At 51.3% G+C, this 24,284-nt stretch overlaps 2 protein-coding genes across 3 annotated transcripts in view; one reads left to right on the top strand and one right to left on the bottom strand.

Moving 5' to 3' along the window:
* Window positions 1-14,732, top strand: part of RIMS4 (regulating synaptic membrane exocytosis 4) — a 69,315-nt gene extending 54,583 nt beyond the window's left edge. Inside the window, exons 2-6 of one of the 2 annotated variants that reach the window (XM_006839264.1) lie at window positions 2,073-2,211; window positions 11,208-11,320; window positions 11,525-11,626; window positions 12,394-12,533; window positions 14,289-14,732. In XM_006839264.1, the coding sequence (XP_006839327.1) occupies window positions 2,073-2,211; window positions 11,208-11,320; window positions 11,525-11,626; window positions 12,394-12,533; window positions 14,289-14,507 (713 nt within the window). In that variant the 3' untranslated portion in view covers window positions 14,508-14,732. The remainder of the gene's footprint in view (window positions 1-2,072; window positions 2,212-11,207; window positions 11,321-11,524; window positions 11,627-12,393; window positions 12,534-14,288) is intronic. The other variant, XM_006839265.1, reaches the window with a different exon arrangement.
* A 5,028-nt stretch (window positions 14,733-19,760) lies between these two features.
* On the bottom strand, window positions 19,761-23,830 carry KCNK15 (potassium channel, subfamily K, member 15). Its single transcript, XM_006839266.1, has 2 exons — window positions 23,548-23,830; window positions 19,761-20,458 (listed from the first exon to the last, which is right to left on the bottom strand). Exons 1-2 carry the CDS (start codon window positions 23,828-23,830, stop codon window positions 19,761-19,763), a joined length of 981 nt encoding a protein of 326 aa, XP_006839329.1.
* Window positions 23,831-24,284: the final 454 nt, after the last annotated feature.

Here is a 24,284-nt window from a genome sequence, read left to right on the forward strand (position 1 = left end):
CTGAGAAATCCACAGAGCCTCTGTAATGTTGGGCATGTGCATATGTGCGTATCATTCTTTAAAGTCTGGGATGAAGGTGACACCATCGTTGAGTTGAGAGGAGGGAGGCCGGGAGAAGGCCACCAGCGCACAGTGCCCTGGTCTTGTGCTGCCTCCTGGCATACAGACCTGACCCAACTTGCCTGCTTGCTTGCCGAGCCCTACCTTGATGGAGTGAGATGATGGAGTGTGAGCTGCTTCTCCCAGTAAGTCTATCCCGCCGAAGAAGCACCATAATTGTACTTGCTCACCTCCACTTTGTGAGACTCAGGAAAAGACCTCACCAAAGTCTTTTCCCATCTCTAGCCAACTCACAGCTCCTCTGGGTTGGTGGGAGATAAAATGCTGACCTTGAATCACTGAGATGTAAGGACAAGCCCCTGGGCTTGAGTCCCGGCTCCCTGTCTTGCCAGCTCTGCAGACGTGGGCCCATCTCTGTGCATGGATGTGGGGAGAAGAGCGGCAGCCACCTTGTGGGTGGCTGTGACGGTTAGGACGGTTCTCAGGGCTCTGCACACATTAACTCATCTGTCCAGGCGCTCTTTCCTGCGGCGACTGTCCAGTGAGCACCTACAACATGCTAGACCCTGAGGTAGGTGCTGGGGCACCCACTGTGAACATAACAAGTCAAAACAAACTCCTCATGGAGTTTGCCTTCTATGTGCAGGAAGCCAGTCAGTATACCACCAAGGTGTGTAACATGCCGGTGCCAAGAAGAAAACCAAAGCCGGGTGTTAGAGTAGGGAGTGACAGATTTGACCTGCAGACACGTGCTGGAGTGAGCTGCAGATGGGGTCAGAGTATGGTCGAGGGGATGCGACAGCAAGGGCAGAGGGCCACTTATCCTTATGCATACAACACAGAATTCTGTTCTTATCCTTGCTCTACAGTTGAGGAAATGGGGGCACAGAGAGACTGGTGATTTGCCCAGAGTCCCACAGCCAGTGAGCAAGAGTACCACCAGAATTTGAACCCAGGAAGTCTGGTTTCATGGCCAATGATAGAAATCATGGTCCTCAATTGGGGTCATGTTGCCCCTCCAGGGGGCATTTGGCACTGTGTGGAGACTGTTTTGGTTAGAGGCGGGGAACTGCTACTTGCATCCAGTGGGTAGAGGCCAGGATGCTGCTGGGCTTCCTCCAGTTCCCTGGGGTCAGATGTCAGTGGTGCCGAGGTTGAGAAACCCTGATCTCAATCCGTGGAAAGCACTAGGTATGGAGTGTCGCACAGAGTAACCGACCAGTTGCTGTTGAGTCGATTCTGACTCGGGGCAACCCCAGATGTGTCAGTGTAGAAGTGTGCTCCATAGGGTTGACGGTGCTGCGGGAGAAAGCACTGGAATGCAAGGTTGGTTTAAATCATAAAGCTGGAGGTTCAAACTCACCAGTCACTCCATGGAAACCCTAGATAGGGTCGTTACAAGTTGGAACCGAATTGATGACGCTTAACAACAACAACAACAACAATAACCTTCCAGAAGTAGGTCACCAGGCCTTCTGTGGTGTTTCTGGGTGGATTTGAACCACCAGTCTTTTAGTTATAGGCAAACTCCACCCAGGGAGTTCTGACACATACTGTTGTTGATGTTAAGTGTCATCGAGTCGGTACCAATTCATACCAACCCTGTGTAGGGTTTTCTTAGAGCGGCTGGTAAGCTTGAACCACCGACCTTGCAGTTCAAACGGCTGGTGCTCAATAAATGATAGCTGCAGAGGAGGAAGATAAATGGGCTGGAGAAGGCTGCAGAAGAGAAGGGGAAGACAATATAAGTAAATGAATTCATCATTTCACACAACACTGGTATAATGTCATCGGGTGGATGGGTTTGGTGGGCGGGGCAGAGGCTCTGGGCAGAGCTGCCCATAGAGGGCAGGTGCAGGTACACTGGGTAGTGTGGGAAGGTTGAAGGGTCAGGAGTGGGGCTGGGACTGGTCAGCCACTAGCCCCTGAAATGCTAACCAGACCACTCACCTCTCTCTCCCCTTCCACCCCATGTCTCTCTCCCCATCTCTCCTGGCCTCTTTGCCCAAAAGGGGACAACCGGAGGCTGAAAGGGGCCATTCAAAGAAGCACAGAGACAGGCCTGGCGGTGGAGATGCCCAGCCGGACGCTGCGCCAGGCCAGCCACGAGTCCATAGAAGACAGCATGACCAGCTACGGCTCGGAAAACAAGTGAGCGTGGGACCCACACCTGCCTGCCAGCTCTCCTGGCTCTCCTGGTCTTCTTTGGTGTAGGGTGGAAGGGACCCCTTGGGTCAGCCTCAAACTGGTCAGGACTTTGGCTCTGGGTTCCTGCCTCTCCACACCCCACCCCACCCCACCATCCTTAGCTGGGAGGTAATGAAGCAGCAAAGCTCTGTAGGAGAGCAAGCGGAGCCCAGACTGCCTGCCTGGATTTGAATCCTTACAGCTGTGTGACCTTGAGTACGGCATGTCTCTAGGCCTCAGTTACCCCATCTGTAAAGTGTGCTCAATCGAGCCTACCTCATAGGAGAATAAATTGGGTTAGAATTTACAAAGTGCTTGACATATAAGAAATGCTAATAAATAAAGGAAGCAGGGGACTTTACCAGGGACAAAGCAAAGGAGAGGACTCTTATTGTCATAATTGCTGTTTCTTATTTCCTTTTATTTTTTAAAATCCCTACTGAATGTCTTATACACAAACACTCACACACATGTGCTTGATAAAGTAGCTTCATCTACATCAAACCTCACTGCTGACGGGCTCCTGGAGCTCTTCTCTCCTCTGGCTGCAGGACTTTGAACTGGTTCATTTGGGTTCATTCCCTGCTGAGCACCAGCCTTTCCACCTGGAGAGACCGCATCAGACTCTGCACGTTACCAAGAGCACCTACAAAACTATACAAATCACTTGGGAAATAGATTCTGAGTCCGAATCTTTGGGAAGCAGAGCCCAGGAATTCATCTAGACTAGGGTTCCTCATCTCATTGGAGAAATTATGAACCCTGTTGAGACTTTCAGGAATGACTTGGACTCTCCCCCACAGAAACACACACATGCTCACACCCTAACACACACATTTCCACACATAATTGTGCAAACACATTTTTCTCATTTAACTTATGTTGTTGTTGTTAAGTGCCGTCGATTCAGTTCTGACCCACAGCGACCCTGTATAGGGTTTCCGAGGAGCAGCTGGTGAGCTTGAACCGCCAAGCTTGCAGTTCAAACGGCTTTGCAGTCTGGTGCATTAGCCCACAGTGCCACACCAGGACGCCCATATAACTTACGTTGTTGTTGTCAAGTGCCGTCGAGTCAATTCCAACCCATAGCGACCCTGTATAGGGTTTCCAAGGAGCAGCTGGTGAGCTAGGGGGTCCCAAATTTCCCTAAACCCATCCATGGTACCTTGGCAAAAAATCTTGATTCAGAACAACTTCATTATTTGTACAGATAGCCAGGGCAGTTAGAGAGGTTAAGGAACTTGTCCTGGATCACACAGCGGTTAGCTCTAGAACCCAGGGTCCTGACTCCCAGCTAGGGCTTGTTGCAGGGTAGCACATTACTTCCCGATCTTAGCCCTCTCTGAGGCAGAGTAAGTGGGTGTGTGAGTGTGAGGGGTTGAGGCTGTTCAGTACAGCAGCCACATGTGGCTATTTAAATGCTAATTAAATTAAATAGAATAAAAAATTCAGTCCGTTGGTCACACTGTTGTTGTTAGTACCGACTCATAGCGACCCTCTGCACAACAGAACGAAACACTGCCCAGGCCTGCGCCAACCTCACAATCGTTGCTACGCCTGAGTCCACTGCTGCTGCCACTGTGCCAAGCCGTCTCATTGGGGGGTCTTTCTCTTTTTCTCTGACCCTCCATTTGGCCATGCTAGCCACATTCAAGTGCTTCCTGTACATCTAGTTAGTAGCTGTTGATCGGATAGCACAGAACATAGAACATTTCTGTTATTGCAAAAAGTTCTATTTTGGTTCCTAGACAGTGCCAACTGTCAGTTGATTCAGCTGCTTACCAAAAGGTTGGAGGTACAAGTCCACCCAGAGGCACCTCAGAAGAAAGGTCTGGTGATTGACTTCCCAAAGGTCAGCGACTGAAAACCCGATGGCGCGCAGTCTACTCTGACACACACAGGGCTGCCATGAGTCAGGATTGACTCCATGGCAGCTGGGTTATTGGGGGTCAGCATAGAGTTAGTGAGGTGGTCAGTCTAAGAGCAGGTGAGGCTTCTGCTGACAGAAAGCCTCTCCGCCCCCGCCCCTCCTAAACTGGGTGCCTCTGTGAATGGCTCCCCTCCTAAACTGGGTCGACCTCTGTGAATAGCTCCCCTCCTAAACCGGGTGCCTCTGTGAATGGCTTTGCCTTGCCAGATGCTGCTGTTTGGCGGCCTCCTAGGGAGACTTTCAGCTGGGCAAAAAGAGGAGGCGGACAGGCAGAAGGGAGAGGAGGAGCAAGGGAACGAGTGTTTTCTGTAACCTGAGACACCTGCAAAAGAAAGCAAAAAGAGAGGACCATGTTCCAGAACAGCTGCCAGTGTCAGGGGTCAGGACTAGAGGGTCCTAGTCCTGGCTCTGCTGCTGACCTTCTGGGTGGCCTGAGGAATACTGCTTGTTCTCTCTAAGCTTCAGGGAGGCCAGTAAACAGCTCATGGGCAGGTTGAGAGGAGCTGGCTATGGGGAGTTTAACGTGGTCCCATGACAGTACCAGGGGAGTCAAACCATATGCATATTCATATTATAGAAGAGGAGAGGAGGCTCAGAGAGGTCCCTAAACTTGTCCCTGCCAGGGGAGCATCATAGGCAGAGGGTGTGAGGAAGAAAAGAGATATGCTGCCACACCAGGGGGAGCTTGTCATCTGTTGCTGTCGTGTGCTTTAAGAACCTGGTGCCGTTGAGTCAGTTCCGACTCATAGTAACCCTGCATAGTGTTCCCCAGGCAGTAAATCTTTACTGGAGCAGAATACCTCCTCTTTCTCCTGAAGAGCGACTGGTAGATCTGAACTGCTTACCAACTTGGAATCACTATGATACCAGGTCTCCTTGCTTTAAGGAACCTGGAGGGTCTTTAATTACATGACCAGGAAAGTTCAAAGCCAGGAGTAGGAGTCAGGCAGCTCTAGTTTGTACCTCATTTCTGTTTCTTAGTAGCTGTGTGACTGTGGGGAAGTTACTTCACCTCTCTGAGTCTAGTTTCTTCATCTCTAGAAAGGGGACGATAATAGCACAGAACATGAATATGGTCATCCAAGGATCAAGTGATTTAATGGAGGTAAAAGCTCTTAGAATAATGTCTGCACACAGCAACCAGTCTAATTATTAGTGATTGTTATTGTTTGGTGTTGGTTGGGCATTTTACTGCCTGTGGTCAGGTTGGATCCTAATGGATCCAATGAGTCACCCCCATAGAATGGTGTCTGTAAAGTGCTTAGCCCCGAGTAAACTGTGAATACATGTTGTCTGTGAGGAGGAGTTTGATTATTAGAAGGTTTGGGGTGGGAGTGTTGGGCGTAATGTGGTCAGGTGGGTGAAGGGTGTCTGATCGGCAGAGGGGAGAGTCAGATGCCACTGCTCCTGGGCGTGGGAGGGACAGGTGCAGGACCTGGAGCTGTGGCCAGCCTCCTTTTCCTGTTCTGGAGGTATTTTGGGCAATGGTTGGACTCAGCTGCCAGGCAGTGAAACAAGAAGGGGTGTGACCCTCCTTCCTCTTTCCGCTCCTCCTGGGCTCCTGCCAGGCCAGCTGAGGCTCTAGGGAACCGGCCTCGCTCAAGCAGGGCCCTGACTGCAAAGCTGCCTGGGACTGAGCGTCCTGCCGCTGCATTCTCATTTACGTCAATGTTGGCTGTGTACCTACAATGTGCTGGCCCATTGGACTGGGCACCCAGAGGCCTGCCTGTCTCAAGCTTCTACTCTTGGGCATTGCAGGGACCAAGCCATTAGCATTCACCCCTCCCTCTCCAGTCTCCTCCACCACACAGATCCAGAGCCCTTCATCCTCCCTGAAAACCCACAAGCTCACAAAGTTGACTGTCAATGGCCCTCCTGGTCCTCCTGGCCCTCATTGTCCCCAGGTCTCTGGGTCACTGTGGAAGCAGAGTGTGTCCCCAGGCTCAGGGTTGGACTCCTGCCAAAGCTGTGGGTCCCAATCCCAGTGCCTCAGGAGGCCTGGCGGATGGTCTATACTCCCTCTGTCGTTTAGCAGTCTTGTGCCGGAGAACAGAACAAGGCAGGATATGGCCATGGGCCGTGGGCCAGGAGACAGGAGGATTTGCTGCTTTGTTTTTATAAGCACTAGTGTTTGCTGAACATTTGTGCCAGACTAGATTCTGAGGAGTTTATCTAATTTAAAACAACAGCACTGAGGGTTATCCTAATGGTATTAATTTCCATGTTTCCAAAAGGTGCCGAATGTTTCCCTCCAACTAGTGAGGGGGTGAGTGTCAGAGTCAGGATTCAAATCTAGGTCTCCCTGACCTGAAAGCTGGGCAGCAAATCCCTGTGCTCTGCACTGGGCAAGGCTGAGATCCCTGCAGGACACTTAGAAACATACAGAAACATAGTGGTTAAGAATATAAACTCTGGAATCAGACTGGGGTTCAAATCCTGGGTCTGCCACCTACCAGCAGTGTGGTCTTGGTTGGGTTACTTAACATTTCTCTGCCTCTGTTCCACTTCTGTAAAACGGGTTTAATATAAATACCCATGAATCCCTGGGTGGTGGTTGAGTTAAGCACTCAACTACTAGCCAACAAATTGACAGTTCAGAGCCATTCAAAGGCATTCTGGGATACTGGCCTATCATTCTGCTTCTGAAAGAACACAGCCTTGAAAACCACATGGAGCACTTCTACTCTGCATACATAGGGTCACTAGGAATCGGAATGAACTCAATAGGAGCTCACAACGAGTACCTAACTTTATTATGGAACTGTGCAGAAGAGTAAAGGAATTAATATTGATTAAATGCTTAGCATTATCAGTGCTTAGCTCATGACAAAACCTCGCCCCAAATCCCACTGCCGCTGAGTCAATTCCAACACATAGCAAGCCGCTGGGACACAGTAGAACTGCCCTGAAGGGTTTCCAAGGCTGACATCTCGATGGAAGCAGATTGCTGCATCTTTCTCTCTCAGAGTGGCTGGCGAGCGCAAACTGCCGACGTGTCAGTTCATAGCCAAGCACTTTAACCACCATGCTTCCATAGCTCCAGCTCTGGTTTCATAAAAACATAAAGTGTTTCATAAATAAATGAAGTTCCTGGCTTCGTGCCGATAAGCCATCCTCTCGGGGAGCAGGCAGACTTGGGAATGTCTTGATTGCTTGAGAAGCAGGAGCAAGGATGGAGACATGCAGGGCACCCCCCACATAGAACACTTATTTTGAAAACATGCATTTACTCCAGCAAGACTGAAAGATCAGGGAACAGTTTGAGCAAGACATGAATTTTGTATTTGCTCCTGTGCGACTTCATCCACGAGAAACACCAGGTGAACATAGGAAACTGTACTCACATAGGAATAGTAGGGGTCTTCAAGAAGTTCTTGGGGGAAAAAATGTAATAAAAAGAGAATCGAGTTTTTCCATAAACTTTTTGAAGACCCCTTGTGTATAAAACACATGTCTCTCAAGCATCTACCTGCTCCCTCAGTTCACCTGTGTGATCAGCCACAGCCTTGCATTACAACTTTCTGTTTCCACCACCCACTGCTCTGCAGCTCACAGGTGCTTCTCACACCCACTCCCACAAGGGGTCGTTTTCAAGGTAAAGTGCCTCGTTTAATGTGTATTCATTTCTTAGCCATTTAAATGTGTGCTAATGTGCTACTTTCCCCCCTAGCCTTCTATTCTTTTTTCCTTTCTTTTAATGTTTCAATGACAGAGTTTTGGGGTCTTGTGGCCCGAACCTCATCTTCCCCAGAAGCTCTGTGATTGCTGTTGTGAGCTTTTGTATAGCACGATTATCTTTAGGAACAGCACGTCTTCCGCGATAGCAGAACTGGCTGAATTATAGGCCCAGCAAGTCTGTGGGGGCAGAGTGTGTGTGTGTGAGTGGATGGACAGAGAGAGGGCCCATAAGTCATTGAAGCCTCTCAGAGCCACATAATCCATGTCACCAAGAGGACAGTGCAACCTTTTAATTTCCGGCTGCAATTGAGACAGGTGATCCATCTGAAAAGCAGAATGGAGTCAAACCCCCAAGTAACTCAATTACTTCTTTAACCGTCAAGAACACAGAAAATCCAGGGGCAAACCAAGCTCAAAGGTTAATAAAAGATAAATGGGTTTCAGTTCCACAAACAAAACTAACAGGATTTGCAATGCAGGAAATCTCATTTCAGCATTAACACAAAATAAAAGGCCAGCAGAACATGGGCTGTAATCCTGTTTCAGAGCTGTGCCTTCACCAAGGAAGAACAGTGGCCTGGCCTCAGGCTCAGGCATCCACATGCTATGGATCCTAATAAGTCTGGAATCAGAAATGTCAGGATGAACACCAAGAGGCAGAAAAGGAGGCTCTCAGCCCAGGCTGTGGGGCCTAGCAGATTGTAGTATTTTATCCACCCACACTCATCTATCCACTCATCTATGTATCCATCCATTCATTTACTCATCCATCTGTCTACCCACCCACCCACCTACTCATTCATCCACCCATGCATCCATTTATTCATCCATCCACCCATCCACTCACCCACCCATCCATCCATCCATTTATTCATCTATCCACCCACTCACCCACTCATCCACCCATCATCCATCCACCCATTCATCCAGCCACCATTCATTAATCCATCCACCCACTCATTCATCCATCCATCTACCCACCCACCCACTCACTCAATCCATCCGTCTATTTACTCATCCGTCCGTCTGTCCATCTATCCATCCACCCACCCACTCATTCACCCACCCATCCATCCACCCACTCATCCATCCACTCATCCATCCATCCATCCATCCATCCATCCATCCATCCATCTATCCATCCATCCACTCAGCAGATACTTTTGTGCCATTCCCTGTGTTAAACACCTTGCCTGTGTTACTTCACTGATTCTTCCACCAACAATGTGACAGTCATTACTGTATCCTCATGTTATACACAAGGAAGCTGCAGTTCAGAGAAGTTACAAAACTTGCCCATGTTACACTGCACTGGAATCCAGGATCTCTATTATGCCAAAGTCCAGACTATATCACTAGATTTTATTGACACCTTTTCCTAGTCTGGGACCAGTAAACGTTTACTGTAATGAGTGCCTACTGCATACGAGGCATACTCTGCTGAACACTGGATCTAAGCAACAACATGTATGTGGCATTTATTAACTCTGCAAGCTCTTTCTTACCCTTTCCTAAGGGATCCTGTGAGCAGAGGAGTTTTTGAAATATTTAACACAAGCTCAGCTCAGGTACCAGCCAGTTAAGTGGCTGGATCCTGTCTGTGAGGTCTGTGTGAGCACATCTGCAGGACAGAAAGTGGATGATGAAAGGAGATACAGATGGGTAATTCGTGATACTGTAGTGAATAATGCTTATCAGGATGGACTATGAGGGTTGGAAATGCAAAGGCAGAAGTTTTGTAACAAGGAAGGGAGTGATTAAATCTCCAGGATAGGAGCGGAGACCTCTGGGACCATCAACGGAGAAGAGCTGAGAGTGGGACCCTACCCAGAGAAACAGAGATGCATGAGATGGAGACAGAGATGATGACATGGAGTGATGAAGCGACTGGGGACTTTGGACCCAGAGAGGGAAGGGGACTGTGGGTCGAAAACGGGGGGAGGAGGGAGAAGTGTAGGGGGCGGCTTTCTGGTATATACCCTTTGCTTGGTTGATGATGCATGGAGGGGATTGGAACCATGGCAATGAGATGATACATGATGGATTGAATGTAAAACTAAAGTTCCCCCATGTAAACTATCATGTAATTCACAATAAAACATTGAAAAAAAAAAGAAAGAAAGTGGATTGAGTGCAGGGGCAGTGGGATGGACAGGGCAGAGCAGACCAGGTCTGACTTTGTGTCATTTGTCTGCTTTCCTCCAGGGACAATTCCACGTGGAGTGGGGTCTCCAGCCTCCACCTTAGTCATCCTGCCCCACAGCATCAGCCAAGGGGATGTGATAACTGGTTCAGGGTTTCTGGGGCATCAGCCTGGTTCCCTGGCAGGCTGTGAGGCACCCTGGGATGGGAAATCCGGCAGTCGCCCAGATATAATACACAATTACCGCTAATTACCAGGCCTGCTTGTTCCCCATTGTCTGCTGCAATCCCACCAGGAACCAAGGAAGAGACAATGATGTTGTTGGAGGAAACTTTCAATTTCAGGCTGTGGAAGTCCTCCTTGATCAGACCTGGGAGCTGAGCCCCTTTGAGGCCTTGGAACTCATGAGGCATCACCGTTTTTCAAGCTTTTGCAGCCCAGACCCCCCAGCTACTAGATAGGGCCTAGAGGAAAGACCTCATGGCCAGCAGTGAGGGAGGCTCAGCCTTCACCTAATGCTGTTGATTAAACATCTCTGGCTTTGCAAGATGAGTGGGCATGCATTTCAATCCCAGATTTGTAGCTTTTCTTGTACCTGTTAGGTTTTAAGAAGACCTCAGGGTATATTTTTGGTTTAAAGTTGAAAGATTATCTCAAGGCAGTAATTTCTGGGGTTCATCCAGCCTTCATGATTCCAAGAAGTCTGAATGTAACACTGACCAGTCCTCACAACTGTTGCTGTATTTGAGACCACTGTTGTAGCCACTGTATCCATCCATCTCCTTGAGAATCTTTTCTTCGTCTTTTTCATAGACCCTCAGCTTTACCAAGCTGATCCCTTCTGGTGATATGTCAAAAATATGTAAGATGAAGTCTCAGCATCTTCCCTTCTAAGAAGCATTCTGGCTGTACTTCTAACCCTTAGCAACCATTATACTTGTTTTAAGGAGGTGGAGCCTAAAGCTTAGGGAGGACAGGTAGGGGAATGGTACAAAATATGAAAGCTAAGTCCTGGAGCCTGTAAGTAGTAGCTGAGATTTCAGGGTGGTTACAACCAGGGAGAGTTAGGATGTCAGTTTGCTGGGATTTCAGCTGTGGGCCGAAATCTCATGGAATATGGAATATTCTGGAGCCAACTGCCTGATTCTTCAGAGTTCTCTTTCTGCCCCCCCAGGAATGTTTGATTTATTTCCTCCTCTCTTCTTGCAGCCTTAACTATGGGGGAGTCTGCCTGGCATCGGACGCCCAGTTCAGTGACTTCCTGGGCAGCATGGGGCCAGCGCAATTCGTGGGCCGCCAGACTCTGGCCACCACACCAATGGGTGAGTGTTCCAAGGCCTTTTTGTAGCCAGAGGACCTGGTCCGCACCTGCCAAACTCTCGGAAGGGCCCGGACATTTGATCCATGAACTGGTTCTGGTTTCAGTTTAGGGCTGGGGGCAGGAGAAGAGAGTTTCTTCTCTAAACAGAGGAGAAGCTGAGTCCTTCTTGATCTTCTAGGTAATTTCCCAAACTCATCTCTTGCAGGGGATGTGGAGATTGGCTTGCAGGAGCGGAATGGTCAGCTCGAAGTGGACATCATCCAGGCTCGCGGCCTGACTGCCAAGCCAGGTTCAAAGACACTGCCAGGTATGGGAGCTACCTGCCCCTCTCAAGGAGTGGGCAGAGGTCTAGACAAGAGATCCTGAGGGGTGCCTGGGCTCTGGAAAGGGGAAAATGGACCCAATTCTATAGCACACCTTTCTCCCAACCCTAGCGACTTCGGTGGTAGATTAAGGCTCATTCTGGGACTCTGTTGAGATTGTTCACTTTGTTGGTCTTCCCCACTGGACTGCATTGGAGAGCAGGAGCCATCTTTGCTGTTTGTCCTTATATCACAGTGCCTAGTAGGATTCTTGGAGGCCTGGTGTGGTGCTGTGGGATAATACGTCAGACTGCAAAGCATTTGAACTGCAACATCAGTGGTTCAAGCTCACCAGCTGCTCCTTGGAAACCCTGTACAGGGTTGCTATGGGTCAGAACTGACTCGACGGCACTTCACAACAATAACAACAGTAGGGTTGTTGGCACTCCTAGTAGGATTCTTGGTACACAGTAGGATCTCAGCAAGCATTAGTTGAGTAAGCCAGCAGATGAAAGTGTAGTCAGGGAAGGGGTCAGAGACAAGGGCTAACAGGTGAGTATAGGAGTGAGCAAGGGAGTTGGGGGAGAGTGGGGACCACAAGAAGAGGTAGAGTAGGTCCCTCCCACCCACTTGCCCCTGTTGCCTCCTCAGATGGCTTCATGAAGGCTCTCTAGTCCCCAGCAGTAGGTGGGTAGCCTTCCTCTACTGTATCCTTTGTCTTCCCTGTGAGGGGTCAGAGCCAGCACTGACCCCCACTGACCTCTGTCCCCAGCGGCTTACATCAAAGCCTACCTGCTAGAGAATGGCGTCTGCATTGCCAAGAAGAAGACCAAAGTTGCTCGCAAGTCACTGGACCCACTGTATAACCAGGTGCTGCTGTTTCCTGAGAGCCCCCAGGGCAAAGTCCTGCAGGTGAGCGCGTGGGGCTGTAGTACCAGATGGAGGGGAGGAGGTCTCCGGCCCCCCCCCCGGCACACGTAGAGCTCTGTCAATGATCTAAGTGCCACAGCTTTGAACAGGGTCCTCTCTGAGCCTCAGTTTCTTCATCTGTAAAATGAAGAAGACAGTAGTTTCTACTCACTGATGTTGCTTTGACTGCGAAATGTGTTCTTTGAGCAACAGAAGCATTTGCAAAGTTGGCCAGTATCAAGTGACTGCTGTAACTATTATTATTAATCTCTGGAGAGCATTCTGAGGGGCTGTTGAGGCTGCTTGGCTCCTGGCCATTAGGGGATCCTATTAATAAGCACTCCAGTGAATGCCAGAGCAGGACAGAGCTCACCACTCGGGAAATCAGTAATGCCAGTAAAAAGGAGCCCACCCAAAGTGGGCCTTCTGATGAGCTGCCTCAGGAACACTGAAGGCTGGTTAGCTGAGTGATCTTGGGCAAATGATTTAACTTCTTGAAGTCTCAGTTTACACATCTGTGAGATGGGTTGAATCTGAGGCTGGGTTTGCTTTAGCACAATCCCTGGTGTACAGTAAATAATGATGTTGGCACACATTGTTTTAACTGTACCCTGGACACCAGAGGAGCAGCTTGTAGCTCCCAGTGAGTTTGGACATCCACACTCTTCTTTGACCCTCCCCTGTGGGATATATTGACTGGGGATCATCCCAGTTTCACCAACAAGGACGCAGAGGTCCAGTGAGGTTAAGTGACTTGCCCAAGACCACACAACCAGTCAGTGGCAGACCTGGGATATGAGTCTGTGTATGTCTGACTCCTTCCTGGCCCCACTTAGTGAATGACCCAGCCCTACCTCATAGAGAGGGATGGAGTAAGAAGTTGGGGTGCAGGACAGCAAGTGAGGGTCCCATGGCTACAGAGCCTGCCAGCTGCCAGCTCAAAGACAGACTGTGGCTGAGAAATGGGAAGATGCTTCAGGAAAGGGTCTGGTTGGAAGAAAGAAGGAAGCTAGCATGTTATACTATACCTGTCACTTTTTGAACTTTGTGTCATGTTGGGGGAATTCTGAGGGTCTGGAAACAGAAACTTCATCAGGGGACTGCTGATGCCAGCCCTCAAGGCCTGGGTTCAAAACTGGGCAGTGTAGAGGATGGCATGGAGAAGCAAAATTGGAACAGGAATTCAGTCCTCCCGGTCAACTGGACACAAGATTTGAGCAATTTTTTTTTTTTTTTTAATATGCGTTTCCTCCCTGTTTTAATAATTTATTTTATTTGTTGTTGAGACTATATAAAGCAGAACATATACCAAATCACCAATCTCTACATGTACATTGGTTGTATTCTTCTAGTTTTGAAAACATTCTCACCCTCTTTTCTGAGTTTTCCCATGCCCCCTAAGTTGTCTACAGTGCTCAGAGCAGACTAATTAAGGTAAACTGTTGATTTAAAGACTGTAGGGGATAGTTTTGGTTTAAGGGTTAGAGATTATCTCTGGCTTCATCCAGCCTCATGGCTCCAGAAAATCTGGATTCTATGAGAATTTGAAATTCTGTTCTGCATTTTCCTCCTTTAGATCAGGGTTGTTCTATAGGATTGTTGATTCAAACATTCCGTAGTGCTAGCCAGGTCCAGCCCTGAGCAAGTTTGAGGAGGTAGAATCCAGAGGACTTGGAGGTGAATGGGGTACAAGGTGTTCTAGTTTGGGGCCTATAATGGCATTGGAAGATTTGAACCACTGTGTCTCTTGCCTTACAGGTGATCGTGTGGGGGAACTACGGGCGGATGGAACGGAAGCAGTTCATGGGGGTGGCCCGTGTGCTGCTGGAGGAGCTGGACTTGACCACCTTGGCTGTGGGCTGGTACAAGCTCTTCCCCACCTCCTCCATGGTGGACCCAGCCACGGGCCCCCTACTCCGGCAGGCATCCCAGTTGTCCCTTGAGAGCACCGTGGGGCCCTGTGGTGAACGATCTTAGTGCCAGAGATGGAGAGGGGCTCCCCAAGATGTCCTGGAGACCTCCCAGCCCTGGCCTGAAACCCCAGGCCCTGGGGCACACTGAACAGAGGATCATGGGGCTCACCCCCACAAGGGGGAAGCAGAAAGGGGAGACCTGCCCCCTCAGGCCCCTCCTCACCCCATCTTTGCCTCCCACTCCCCAAGACCTTCCCTTTCCCAATGGGATTGGCTGCACTTTTGACTTGGCCGGTTCTTGACCTGGTGGGCGTGGCTGAAGTCCAGAGACAGGAAAGACTGAGGTAGCAGAGCAAACACCTTTCTGTCCAAACTCCCCACCCCATCCCCTCTTCCCTCCTTCGCAGCTCGCTGCCCAGAGCCAAGTCCAGAACCCAGCCGGCCAGCCCCATGGTGCCAATTACCAGCAAGTGTCTTTCCTGCGGTACCGGGTTCAGGTAGCTACTCCTGCCCCAAAGTCGATGGGGCAGCTTTGCAAGGATCCGGAGCCAGCTCCCGGGGGTCCAGGTCCCCATCTTGAAGAGGAGTTCAGGCCTCCCTCCGCCTGCCTGTGGAAGGAGCTTTGCCGCAGACTGTCTGAGTCCATCTGTCTGTCCCATCCCGCCTGCCCCTCTTCCATTGGCTCTAGGAATTGAAGTCTAGCAGAGATCGAAGGGAAGGAGGAGGTGTCTGGAGCCTGAAAGGTTTCCTGACTGCAGACCCCCAGGGCGCCTTGCTCCATGGGGCTGCCACAAGCCAGTTTGGGAACTTCTTGGTCATCTCTGTTTTGCTGAAGAGCTGCGAGACCTGGATTCTCCAGAACATGAGCCCTCAGAGCTTGCCATCTCTGCTTTTGGGGGATGCTGGGTCAGAGGGGAGGCTGAGGAAAGCTGGGGTTGGAACTAGGAGCTAGGAGTGCAGAGATAAGGGTTTCCTACATAGGAGAATCCTTCTTTGTTGGGTGAGTTCAAAGGTCATTTCTGGGCTGGGGGACCTGAGGTGGGGACAGAGTTCCTCTATTTTAGTCTTTCTAAACAAACCTTGAAGACTCAGTGCCCTAGCCTCAGTGCCCTTGGTGCAAGGAAAGATAGTTTTAGACGAGAAAGACTTCAGCGAGGTATGAGTGCAGGAATTGTGGCAATGGCTCTCAAGCAGGGTAGCTGCCTTCCTGGCCTGGCCCTCCCTAGGGCCTGGGAGAGCCCTTTTACATGTTGGGGAGGGTGCAGGCTGGCCCCTCTTTATAGAAGCACATTCCTGCCAACTCCCCTGGGAAGCTCACCACCCTTCTTCACCCGTCCCTGCTACGTAGGGTGTAGTCCAGGTTAGCTGGGTAGAGTTAGTATTCTAGCCCTGGGGCTTGCCTTTAGCTCTTACATAGTCCTCACAGAGTCCCAGGATGGGGGCCGAGAGGAGACACAAATACATTCCTGGAGATTGCAGCCTCCTCTGTGGCTGGGGGAGGGGGGATGGGGGGGCAGTGGCAATCTGGTTCATGGAGGCCAGCCCCTCTTCCTCTCCCACCCCCCTTCCCTGTAAGGTCGTAGCTGAGGCTGCCCATTATATTCCAACATTGGGATTGATTGTCCTTGGTACTGGTTTTCTTTATGCCTCACTTCTGGGGCTGCCCGGGCCTTGGCGGAGGAGCCTGGAGTTCACTGAAGGCATAGTGTTCCCCGAGGATGCCTGGGCTGTGTGTAGTCCCATCCTGTAGTTGATCCCAGGCTGGGCTGTTGGCCCAGCTGTTCCTTCCTGGACAGTCTCCGCTCCCTTCTGCCTGGATGTCCATTAAAGTTCCAGTTGAGCTTTGTCACCCCCATGGAGCTTTTCACACGGCGCTGGAAGGGGAGATGGGGTGCCCCCTTTCTCTAGGGGGTCTTCAGAGCTTCCTGAGGTGGTAGTGGGTCGAATCCCAAGGCTGAGCTCTGCATCTGGAGTGCAGCTGTCTGTACTCTCCCGGAGTAGGGCCGGGTGACCAATGATGGACAAGGCTGAGGAAGCGCTGTGAGATGCCTAGAGGGAGCAGGGCTCTGGGTACTCACACCCAAGGCCCAGAGCACCCCTTTCCAATTTTATTCACCATTGTGATTTCTCTGCTGTTTCTTGAGTACTCATTTAGAATATTTTGAGCCAAGAGAGCACCTTCTCTCTCCAGCCATTGCTGCTCCGGTTGTCCAGGGGCTGCCTTTCCATGATGGGCAGAACCTGCTGTCCCAATCAGAGGGAGAGTGCTTAGCATTGGCCTGGACCCCCCTCCAGCCCGAGCCCCCTCTGGTTTCTGCACCCTCTTTACAGAGAGGGAAAGAGAGAGCTCCAAAGCAATAATAACACCCTGGGGGTGGTCACCAGGGCCCCCCCCAATGGTTTTCTTGTTTGTTCTGTGAAATCTCCATTCACCTCCTGGAGGGGTGGGGTGGGGTGGGGGCTGGAGCACTGTGTCTTTGTATCATCGTTGTAAGCACGTGCCCCCTTGGAAGGGGCTCTGACCATCGTCTGTCCTCACCAAGGGATGGGGGCCTGGGGCCGAGACGTGATTCATATTAGCTTTGGGAACTTTTCAAACTCAGTCTGTCCCTGCTGGTGACTGACCTTTCTCTAGCAGCTCAAACACCATCATGAGGGAGGAGCAGGGTATGAGAGCCTTGGGTGGGCATCTTTAGGGGGTGGCGATGCTTTTTCAATTTCTGGGCCAAAAATCACATGGGAAGGAGCCATCTCTCTATTCTGTCTTCAGAATTATCTTCATCCTAAAAGGGAAGGGCCTTTGGGACAGCTTAGTGTAGTCTGCCTTCATTTTGCAAACAGGAGACCACTGTCCATTGCAAGGGTGTTCGCGGGGTCAGTGTCACCCTCAACTGGGTCTTCTTCCAGCAGCTGGAGTGAAGTGGGTCCTTCACTTTCCTCAGCGTTCTTCACTTCTCTTTGGTGCCCCATAGTGGTCACAGATGGGCAGGACACATCTGAGAGCTTAAACCCAGAAGCAGGAAGTGACTTGTCAGAGGCCCCAGAGCTAGTAAGTGGTAAGGGCAGACGAATCTCAATCTCAAACCCCCCTGTTCCGCCCCCTTAATTGGAGACCATTCCTCCAGGGAATGTAAGCGCTGAAGGTGCAGGTCAGCCACTCACTTTACAGCTTGGGTTTTGGGGAGAGGGTTGCCCTAGAGACTTAGCTCACCTGGGGTCTGGCCTTGCTGTCTGAGGGGGTCACAGAATCTGGTCTCCGCTTTGTTGTGTGATTGGGGGCTCCTGCAGGTGGGCCATAACCTCCAGACTGTGAGAGAGTAGGGGGGCTGTGGAACCCCTCATCTGAAGGAAATCCATGCAAAAATCCTAGAAGTAGGTAAGCCTGACCTTCCTGTAATGCTTCTCAAACATTGTGTTTTCAAAGTGCTTGTACCTTGAGGGGATCCTTTGACCTTCCCAAGAGCCCTTGAGTGGTAGGAGGGGACTGGATTACCATCTCCACTTTAAAAAGTGGGAAACTGAGATCTTGGGAGAGGAAGAAGCTTCACCAAGACCCCAGCGTCAGTGGCTGAGCTGACTCTTCTACACTGTCCATCGGCAGAGAATTTGCTGTTAGATGCCACTGAGTTGATTTTGACTTGGAGGGATTCCATGTGATGGAGTAGAACTGCCCGATTTTCTAGGCTAGATTCTTTCTGGGAAGAGATTGCAAGGTCTTTTGTCCATAGAGCCGCTGTGCAAACTGCCCACCTTTTGGTTAGCAGCTAAGTGCTTAACTGTTGCGCCACCAGCGCTCCTATAATCGTTAGGGAGCAGTTATGCACTTGACAAGCTGATTCATCACCTGGTTCCTCCAACCAGGGAGCTCCTGTCACACCCGTGTTCCAGAACACCAGAGGCCCACTCCCTGGGGGGCACAGCTAGTGCATCAGGCAAGGCCACCTGCATTTATTTATTGAGCACCAGCGCTGTGCCAGGCCCAGGGGACCGAGCCCCACCTCCCTGCCCATAGTGACTTCTCTTAGAGGCTGGAGCTGCAGAGTGGCACCTCAGAGTGGATGGGAGGCTTCCATGTCCATGAGCTCATCTGACTCCCACCCTTGAGGTAGGCTGACAGTGCCCATTTTACTTGTAGCTTCCATGAGGGTGAACCCAGGACCTTAGGTGTCACATGTGGAGCCCTTTCACTATGACGACTGCCACCTGGGGAAGGCAGAAAGAGGGTCCCCAGGCTGGGGTCTCTTTCCATCCTTCTGTCTTCCCTCATGGGGAACAGGAGCACCTAGACCTTTGGGTAGGGAGGGTTTCCAGGCCCCTGGGTTGGAATGGGTCACATTGCATTACGTTCATGACCATGTAGCTCATGTTGAAAATTAATAAAAGTTTTTGGCTTTTCTAACCCTGCTTGCTCTGGCTTTGTGTTAACAGTTCTACCAGGGAAGCTAAGAATGGTGCTTAAGGGTGCTAGAATGATGCTACTTGCCCTTTTTGGGGTGGAGTCCATCCCAGGAAACTCTGCCAGAGATGCCTAGCAGGGAGCAGGGCTCTGGATGAACCTGGAGCCCACTCAGTTCAGAGTTGGGGAGACTAGGCCCAGGGATGGGGGTGCAGTTCCCCAAAGCCACATTGCTGGTGAGTGGTTTGGGGAATAGAACCCCTATCTAACAATTGCCAATAGACAACTTATCCCATAGCTTCAGGCTGCATCCAGCTGGCCCACATTCCCTGAGGGTGGGTGTCAGCAAGACCTCCCTCACCCCCAGCTGAGGCTGGCATCAACTTTAAGGGAGGGAAGGCTGCTTCCATATCACATGACAGACCAGGAGCATGGCAGACCATTTCATTAGTGTGGGGACTTGCTCATCTGGATTGTAGACTGTCCCCTCCAATCTCTGTCTCCTGTGTTTCTCAGCATGTGAGCATCTGGCCTCATTGATAGGACTCCAGTGGTGAAAGTTGTACATTTCCCCTACCTCTTCCTACAACAGAAAAACAGCCATCTGTTTCCGCTGGGGTGGACCTGTGTACAGAGCCTCTGCGATTGCTGAGAGGCTTCCCACTCCTTCCCCAAACAATTTGGACTTTGCACCAATTGGGTGACTTTCCGAGTCCTGCTTGTGCTGATGATGTGACTTTAATAGATTTTTGGAGAGGAGGGGCGGCCTGCCAGCCACAGAAGGGAAAGAGAAACTGCTCAGCCGGAAGACATGATGTAGGCCGTGGCACCTCTCCCTTCTCCAGACTAGGAGGGTGCACCAGTAGGAGAGCCCAGACCCTCCTGTTCCAGGCTGAACCCTCCCAAGCCGGTGCAGGGCTGTCATATAGACTTCCTCCTGACCAGAGACCTGCCTGCCCTGAAGCCCACGGCTCTAGGACTCGTGGGGGGCGAGAAACCCAGATTGTCGCGGGCCCACTTCTCCAGCTGGTGGATGCGATAAGAGATGGAAATGGGAGCCTTGGGGCGGGCTGGGCGGCAGGCCTGGGAGGGGCCGCGGCCCTCGGGCGCCCCCAGGCGGAGCAGGCGGGCAGCGCGCTCCGGCGCGTCGGTGCTGGCTGCAAGGAAGCGCAGGACCACAAGATTGAGGAAGGCACCGATGACCGTGAGCCCCAAGAGGATGTAGAGGAAGCTGAAGGCCACGTAGGGCGGCTTCCTCTGCAGCGCCTCATCGCTCTGTAGCGCCACGAAGTCGCCGAAGCCGATGGTAGTGAGGGTGATGAAGCAGTAGTAGTAAGCGTGGAAGAAGGTCCAGCCCTCGAAATGCGCAAACGTGGCGGCCCCCAGGGCCAGGGTGGCCGCGCACACGAGCAGTCCGGCCACTACCATGTTCTCGGTGGATACGCGCGGCCGCCGCAGGCCCAGGCAGCGCTTGGCCGCCAGCAGGAGGCGCCGCACCAGCGTGTTCAGCCGCTCGCCAAGGCTCTGGAAGGTGACCAGCGTCAGCGGGATGCCCAGGAGTGCATAGAACATGCAGAAGACCTTGCCCGAGTCCGTGCCCGGAGCGGCGTGGCCGTACCCTGTGCAGCAAGAGAGGAGGGGAGGCAGGTGAACGCCCAACTCCATCCATCAATAGTCTCCCCCCTTGCTACACCCCCAGCCATCCTGACAGGCCCCTCTCTCCATCCCCAGAGCCCTAGTTAAGTGCCCTTGAGTTGGTTCCACTAAGCTTCTGAAGTATGGCTGGAGAGTTTGACCCACCGACCTTGCGTTTCAAGTCGACCCTTGTAGTCCAGTGCTTATCCTACAGCCCCACACCAGGTCTCCTAGAGGGCATCTCAAAAATCTAGTTCTGACCAGGTCATTCCTTGGCTTTAAAACCTCTAGTGGTTATTCGAAATTGCCCCAACTCGCAAACAACTGGGGGAATGGATAACCAACCTGTGGTATAGCCATACATGGCATTTTTTCCCAGCAATATAAAAGAAAGCATTACTGTTATCCCAGCACAAAGCATAAGCAGTCTCAGTGCATTGTGGAGTGTGACAGAAACCACACTCAAAAGGCTACATTACTTACTGCATGGCTCCGTTTAGATGGCATTCTGGAAATGGCAAAAGCATAGAGACAAAAAAGAGCTCTGGTAGTGTAGAGGTTACGAATCGGGCTGCAAACCGAAAGGTCAGCAGTTCGAAACTACCAGCTGCTCTGCGGGAGAACGATGAGGTTTTCTGCTCCTGTAAAGATATATGTGGTTGCCAGTCATTGGGGTTGGCCCTACAGAGGGGCATGACAGAATCTGAGGGAGTGATGGAAACGTTCTGTCTGATTGGAGGAGATGATTCACAGAAGTTAAAAACCTGCCTATGTGAATCCTGAAATTGAGTGAATCTAAATATTCTGTAAATTATGCCTGGGATCCCTGAGTGGCGCAAATGGTTGATACACTTGCTAACTGAAAGGTTAGAGGTTCGAATCCACCCAGAGGCACCTCAGAAGCAAGCCTGGCAGTCTACGTTCACAAAATCAACCATTGGAAACCCTATGGAGCACAGTTCTACTCTGACACATATGAGGTCGTCATGAATCAACTTGAGACCTTTCTCCCTTACTGCTTCTCAGTGCCTCTCTTCTATCCATGCAGAGCACAAGCTCTGGGGTCCCAGTACCTGGCTCTGTATAAGACTGGTATAGCCAGCTGGAACCACAGAGTAAGAGCTAGCACCCCCAGGTGGCCAGAAAAGACACAACTCTTCCTGCTTCCCCTCTGTTCCTTTTCCAAGGCTCCCAGATTGCAGTTCAGCTGAGAAGTCTCCAAAGAATGCAGAGAAGACAGAAGGAGTGGGTGGGGTCTCATACCAGTGGATGCAGTAACAGGGATGGTCTCAGGCTTGAAGGAGCAAAGGTGTCCTGCTGAACCAAGATAGGGAAGCAGGGGTGCTCCCCGAGGAAGAGACAAAGGGTTGCATGGGAGCTAGACCCATAGTTGGCAAATAGTGAATTATCATCATTTTTTAGTTAATAATTATAATCCTATTCAGTCTCCGAACTCCTGATGTGTCAGCACTGTACTGTGAACCACAAGGTCAGCAGTTCAAACCCACCAGCTGCTCCTCGGAAACCCTATACAGGGTCGCTATGAGTTGGAACTGACTCGATGGCACTTAACAACAATTCAATCTTAGGCACTGTGCCAAACATTTTACATGTGTGACCTCATGTAAACGTGGTAACCAGCAGTAAGGTGGTTGTTGTTGTTAAGTGCCGTCGAGTTGATTCTGACCCATAGCGACCCTGTATAGGGTTTCCAAGGAGCAGCTGGTGAACTTGAACCACCGACTTTGCAGTTCAAATGACTTTGCAGTCTGACACCTTAGCACACAGCACCACACCAGGATGCCACCACTAGGAAGGAACAATGAATTTTAAAGTTAAGGGAACCACAGATCTAAGTGGCCTGAGAAGACAGGAAGTGGCAGAAGTGAGAACAGAAGCTATTAGCTTCACCACTAAGCCCACAGTTCACCTTCACTGCAAAAACTTTCCTTCAGGCACAGGCTCTGAAGGGGATTGGGGAGACTTTCCTAGCCCAATGGTGGATCTGGACATTTGCAGTGGGGCTGGAGGAGTGCCTAGCACCCCACTTGGTGTCCTGCAGAGCCTGCTTGTCCTCCTTCCTGCTTCCTGGGCTTAGGCTCCGCAGGTACCAGCCAGAGAGTAGTCATGGCAACGGCTGGCTGCCCAGATACTGCAGAGAAACTGCTCTGGATCCCGGAGGGTGAGGTTCAAAGCTTGTGATAATCAGTCAGTCTTCCAACAAATATTTATTGAACGTCTGCTGTGTGTTAGGCATTGGCACTACAGCCGTGACTAAGATGGACTGTTCTCATGAGGTAACAATAATAATAATTATTATTGCAACACAAAAATCAATCCTTATTTGGACTGCAATCTATAAGTCAGGCTTGTGCTAAACCTTTGGCATCTATCATGTTCTTGGTTCTTACCACCACCCTGGGGTAGTGCCTACTTTTTAAAAAAACAACCCACTGCCATCAGGCCGATTTGTAACTCATAACAACCTTATAGGACTCTCCTTAGGGTTTCCCAGACTGTAAATCTTTACCAGCGCAGTCTCATCTTTCTCCCTAAGAGTAGCTCGTGAATTTGAACTGCTAACCTTTCAGTTAGCAGCTCAACGCTTAACCCACTGCATCACCAATGCTCCTTCGCAAGTATTAGACGAGGCTTTCAGCTCCCGTAAAGATTTATAGCCTCCGAAACCCAATACAGGGTCGCTATGAGTAGGAACCGACTCCACAGCACACAACCACCACCACCACTGAGGCTCAGAGAAGTTGGACAACTTGTGTAAGATCACACAGCCATTTGGGTTTTCAGTCCCATTTCGACTGTCTCCCAGGCCCTGGGGGTGTTTTCTTAGCCGCTGCTGAGTGGCCGCCTCTTGGCAAGCATGAGTGACTGCCTTCGGAGGAATGACATGCCCAGTCGACAGAGGGAGGCAAACAAGGTTCAGTGAGCTGAAATGACTTGTCCAAGGTCACTGTCACTCAGCTGGAGAGGGGCAGAGATGGGATTCACACCCAGAGGCTCCTGGGCCGGCTCGGGACGGAGCGAGCGCAGCGGGAAGGCGCATGGGGCCGCTCACCGATGGTCGTTATGACCGTGATGGCGAAGTAGAAGGAGCCGGCGAACTTCCACTGGCGACCGGCTCGGTGCGGCTCGGCCTGTAGCGCCAGGCGCTCCAGCTCGCGGTAGTCCTCTGCTGAGAAGCCGTACTTCCTCCGGAATTCGCTCCGCTTCTGGTCCAGCAACCGCTTGCGACTGCTTTCTGCTTCGGACTCAAGCGCGTCGAAGACGGCGGCGCCCACCAGCAGGTACGACAGGATGCACAGGATGAGCGCGGCGGTGCGCGCACTTTGCTTCCTCATGGCGGCGCTCTGAGCCACGCTCTCTGGCTGGTGGCCGCGGGGGTCGCCCGGGCGCCAACCCTGTCCATGCGTCCCGACGGGTGGTGGGTACCGTGAGTCGCCCGCGCTCGCACGCTCCGCCCTCCGGCATCCGGACCCCGCGGAGGAGGATGAGGGCTGCTAAGACTCAGGCGGCGCGGTGTCGGTGTCGGCGCGGTGTCTGGGGGCCCAGAGGCGGGGCCTCGGCGGGGACTAACTCAAGGGTGGCTGGAAGACTGCGGAGGGGGCCCCCAGAGGCTGGCTGCTCCCCTGCCGGACCCACCTCCCTCCACATCTGCTTTGTTTACCCTGTGGCGCCTTCGGGATAACATGTCTGCAAACAGTGACATCTGGAACACAATGCCCAAAGTTCAGGTCTGAAGTTCTTTCTCTTCTACTAGCTCGCCGTGTGACTTTGGGTAATTCATTCCTTCAT

Source organism: Chrysochloris asiatica, unplaced genomic scaffold (assembly GCF_000296735.1).
Source record: "Chrysochloris asiatica unplaced genomic scaffold, ChrAsi1.0 scaffold00023, whole genome shotgun sequence".
In the NCBI taxonomy this organism is placed as follows: Eukaryota; Metazoa; Chordata; class Mammalia; order Afrosoricida; family Chrysochloridae; genus Chrysochloris; species Chrysochloris asiatica.

Bases quoted from the DNA above. Each gene is read 5' to 3' on its own strand.
- KCNK15 (XM_006839266.1), bottom strand. From the start codon at position 23,830: ATGAGGAAGCAAAGTGCGCGCACCGCCGCGCTCATCCTGTGCATCCTG. The intron at 20,459-23,547 runs GTGAGCGGCCCC...CTTGCTGCACAG, and splicing joins CACGGTCATAACGACCATCG to GGTACGGCCACGCCGCTCCG.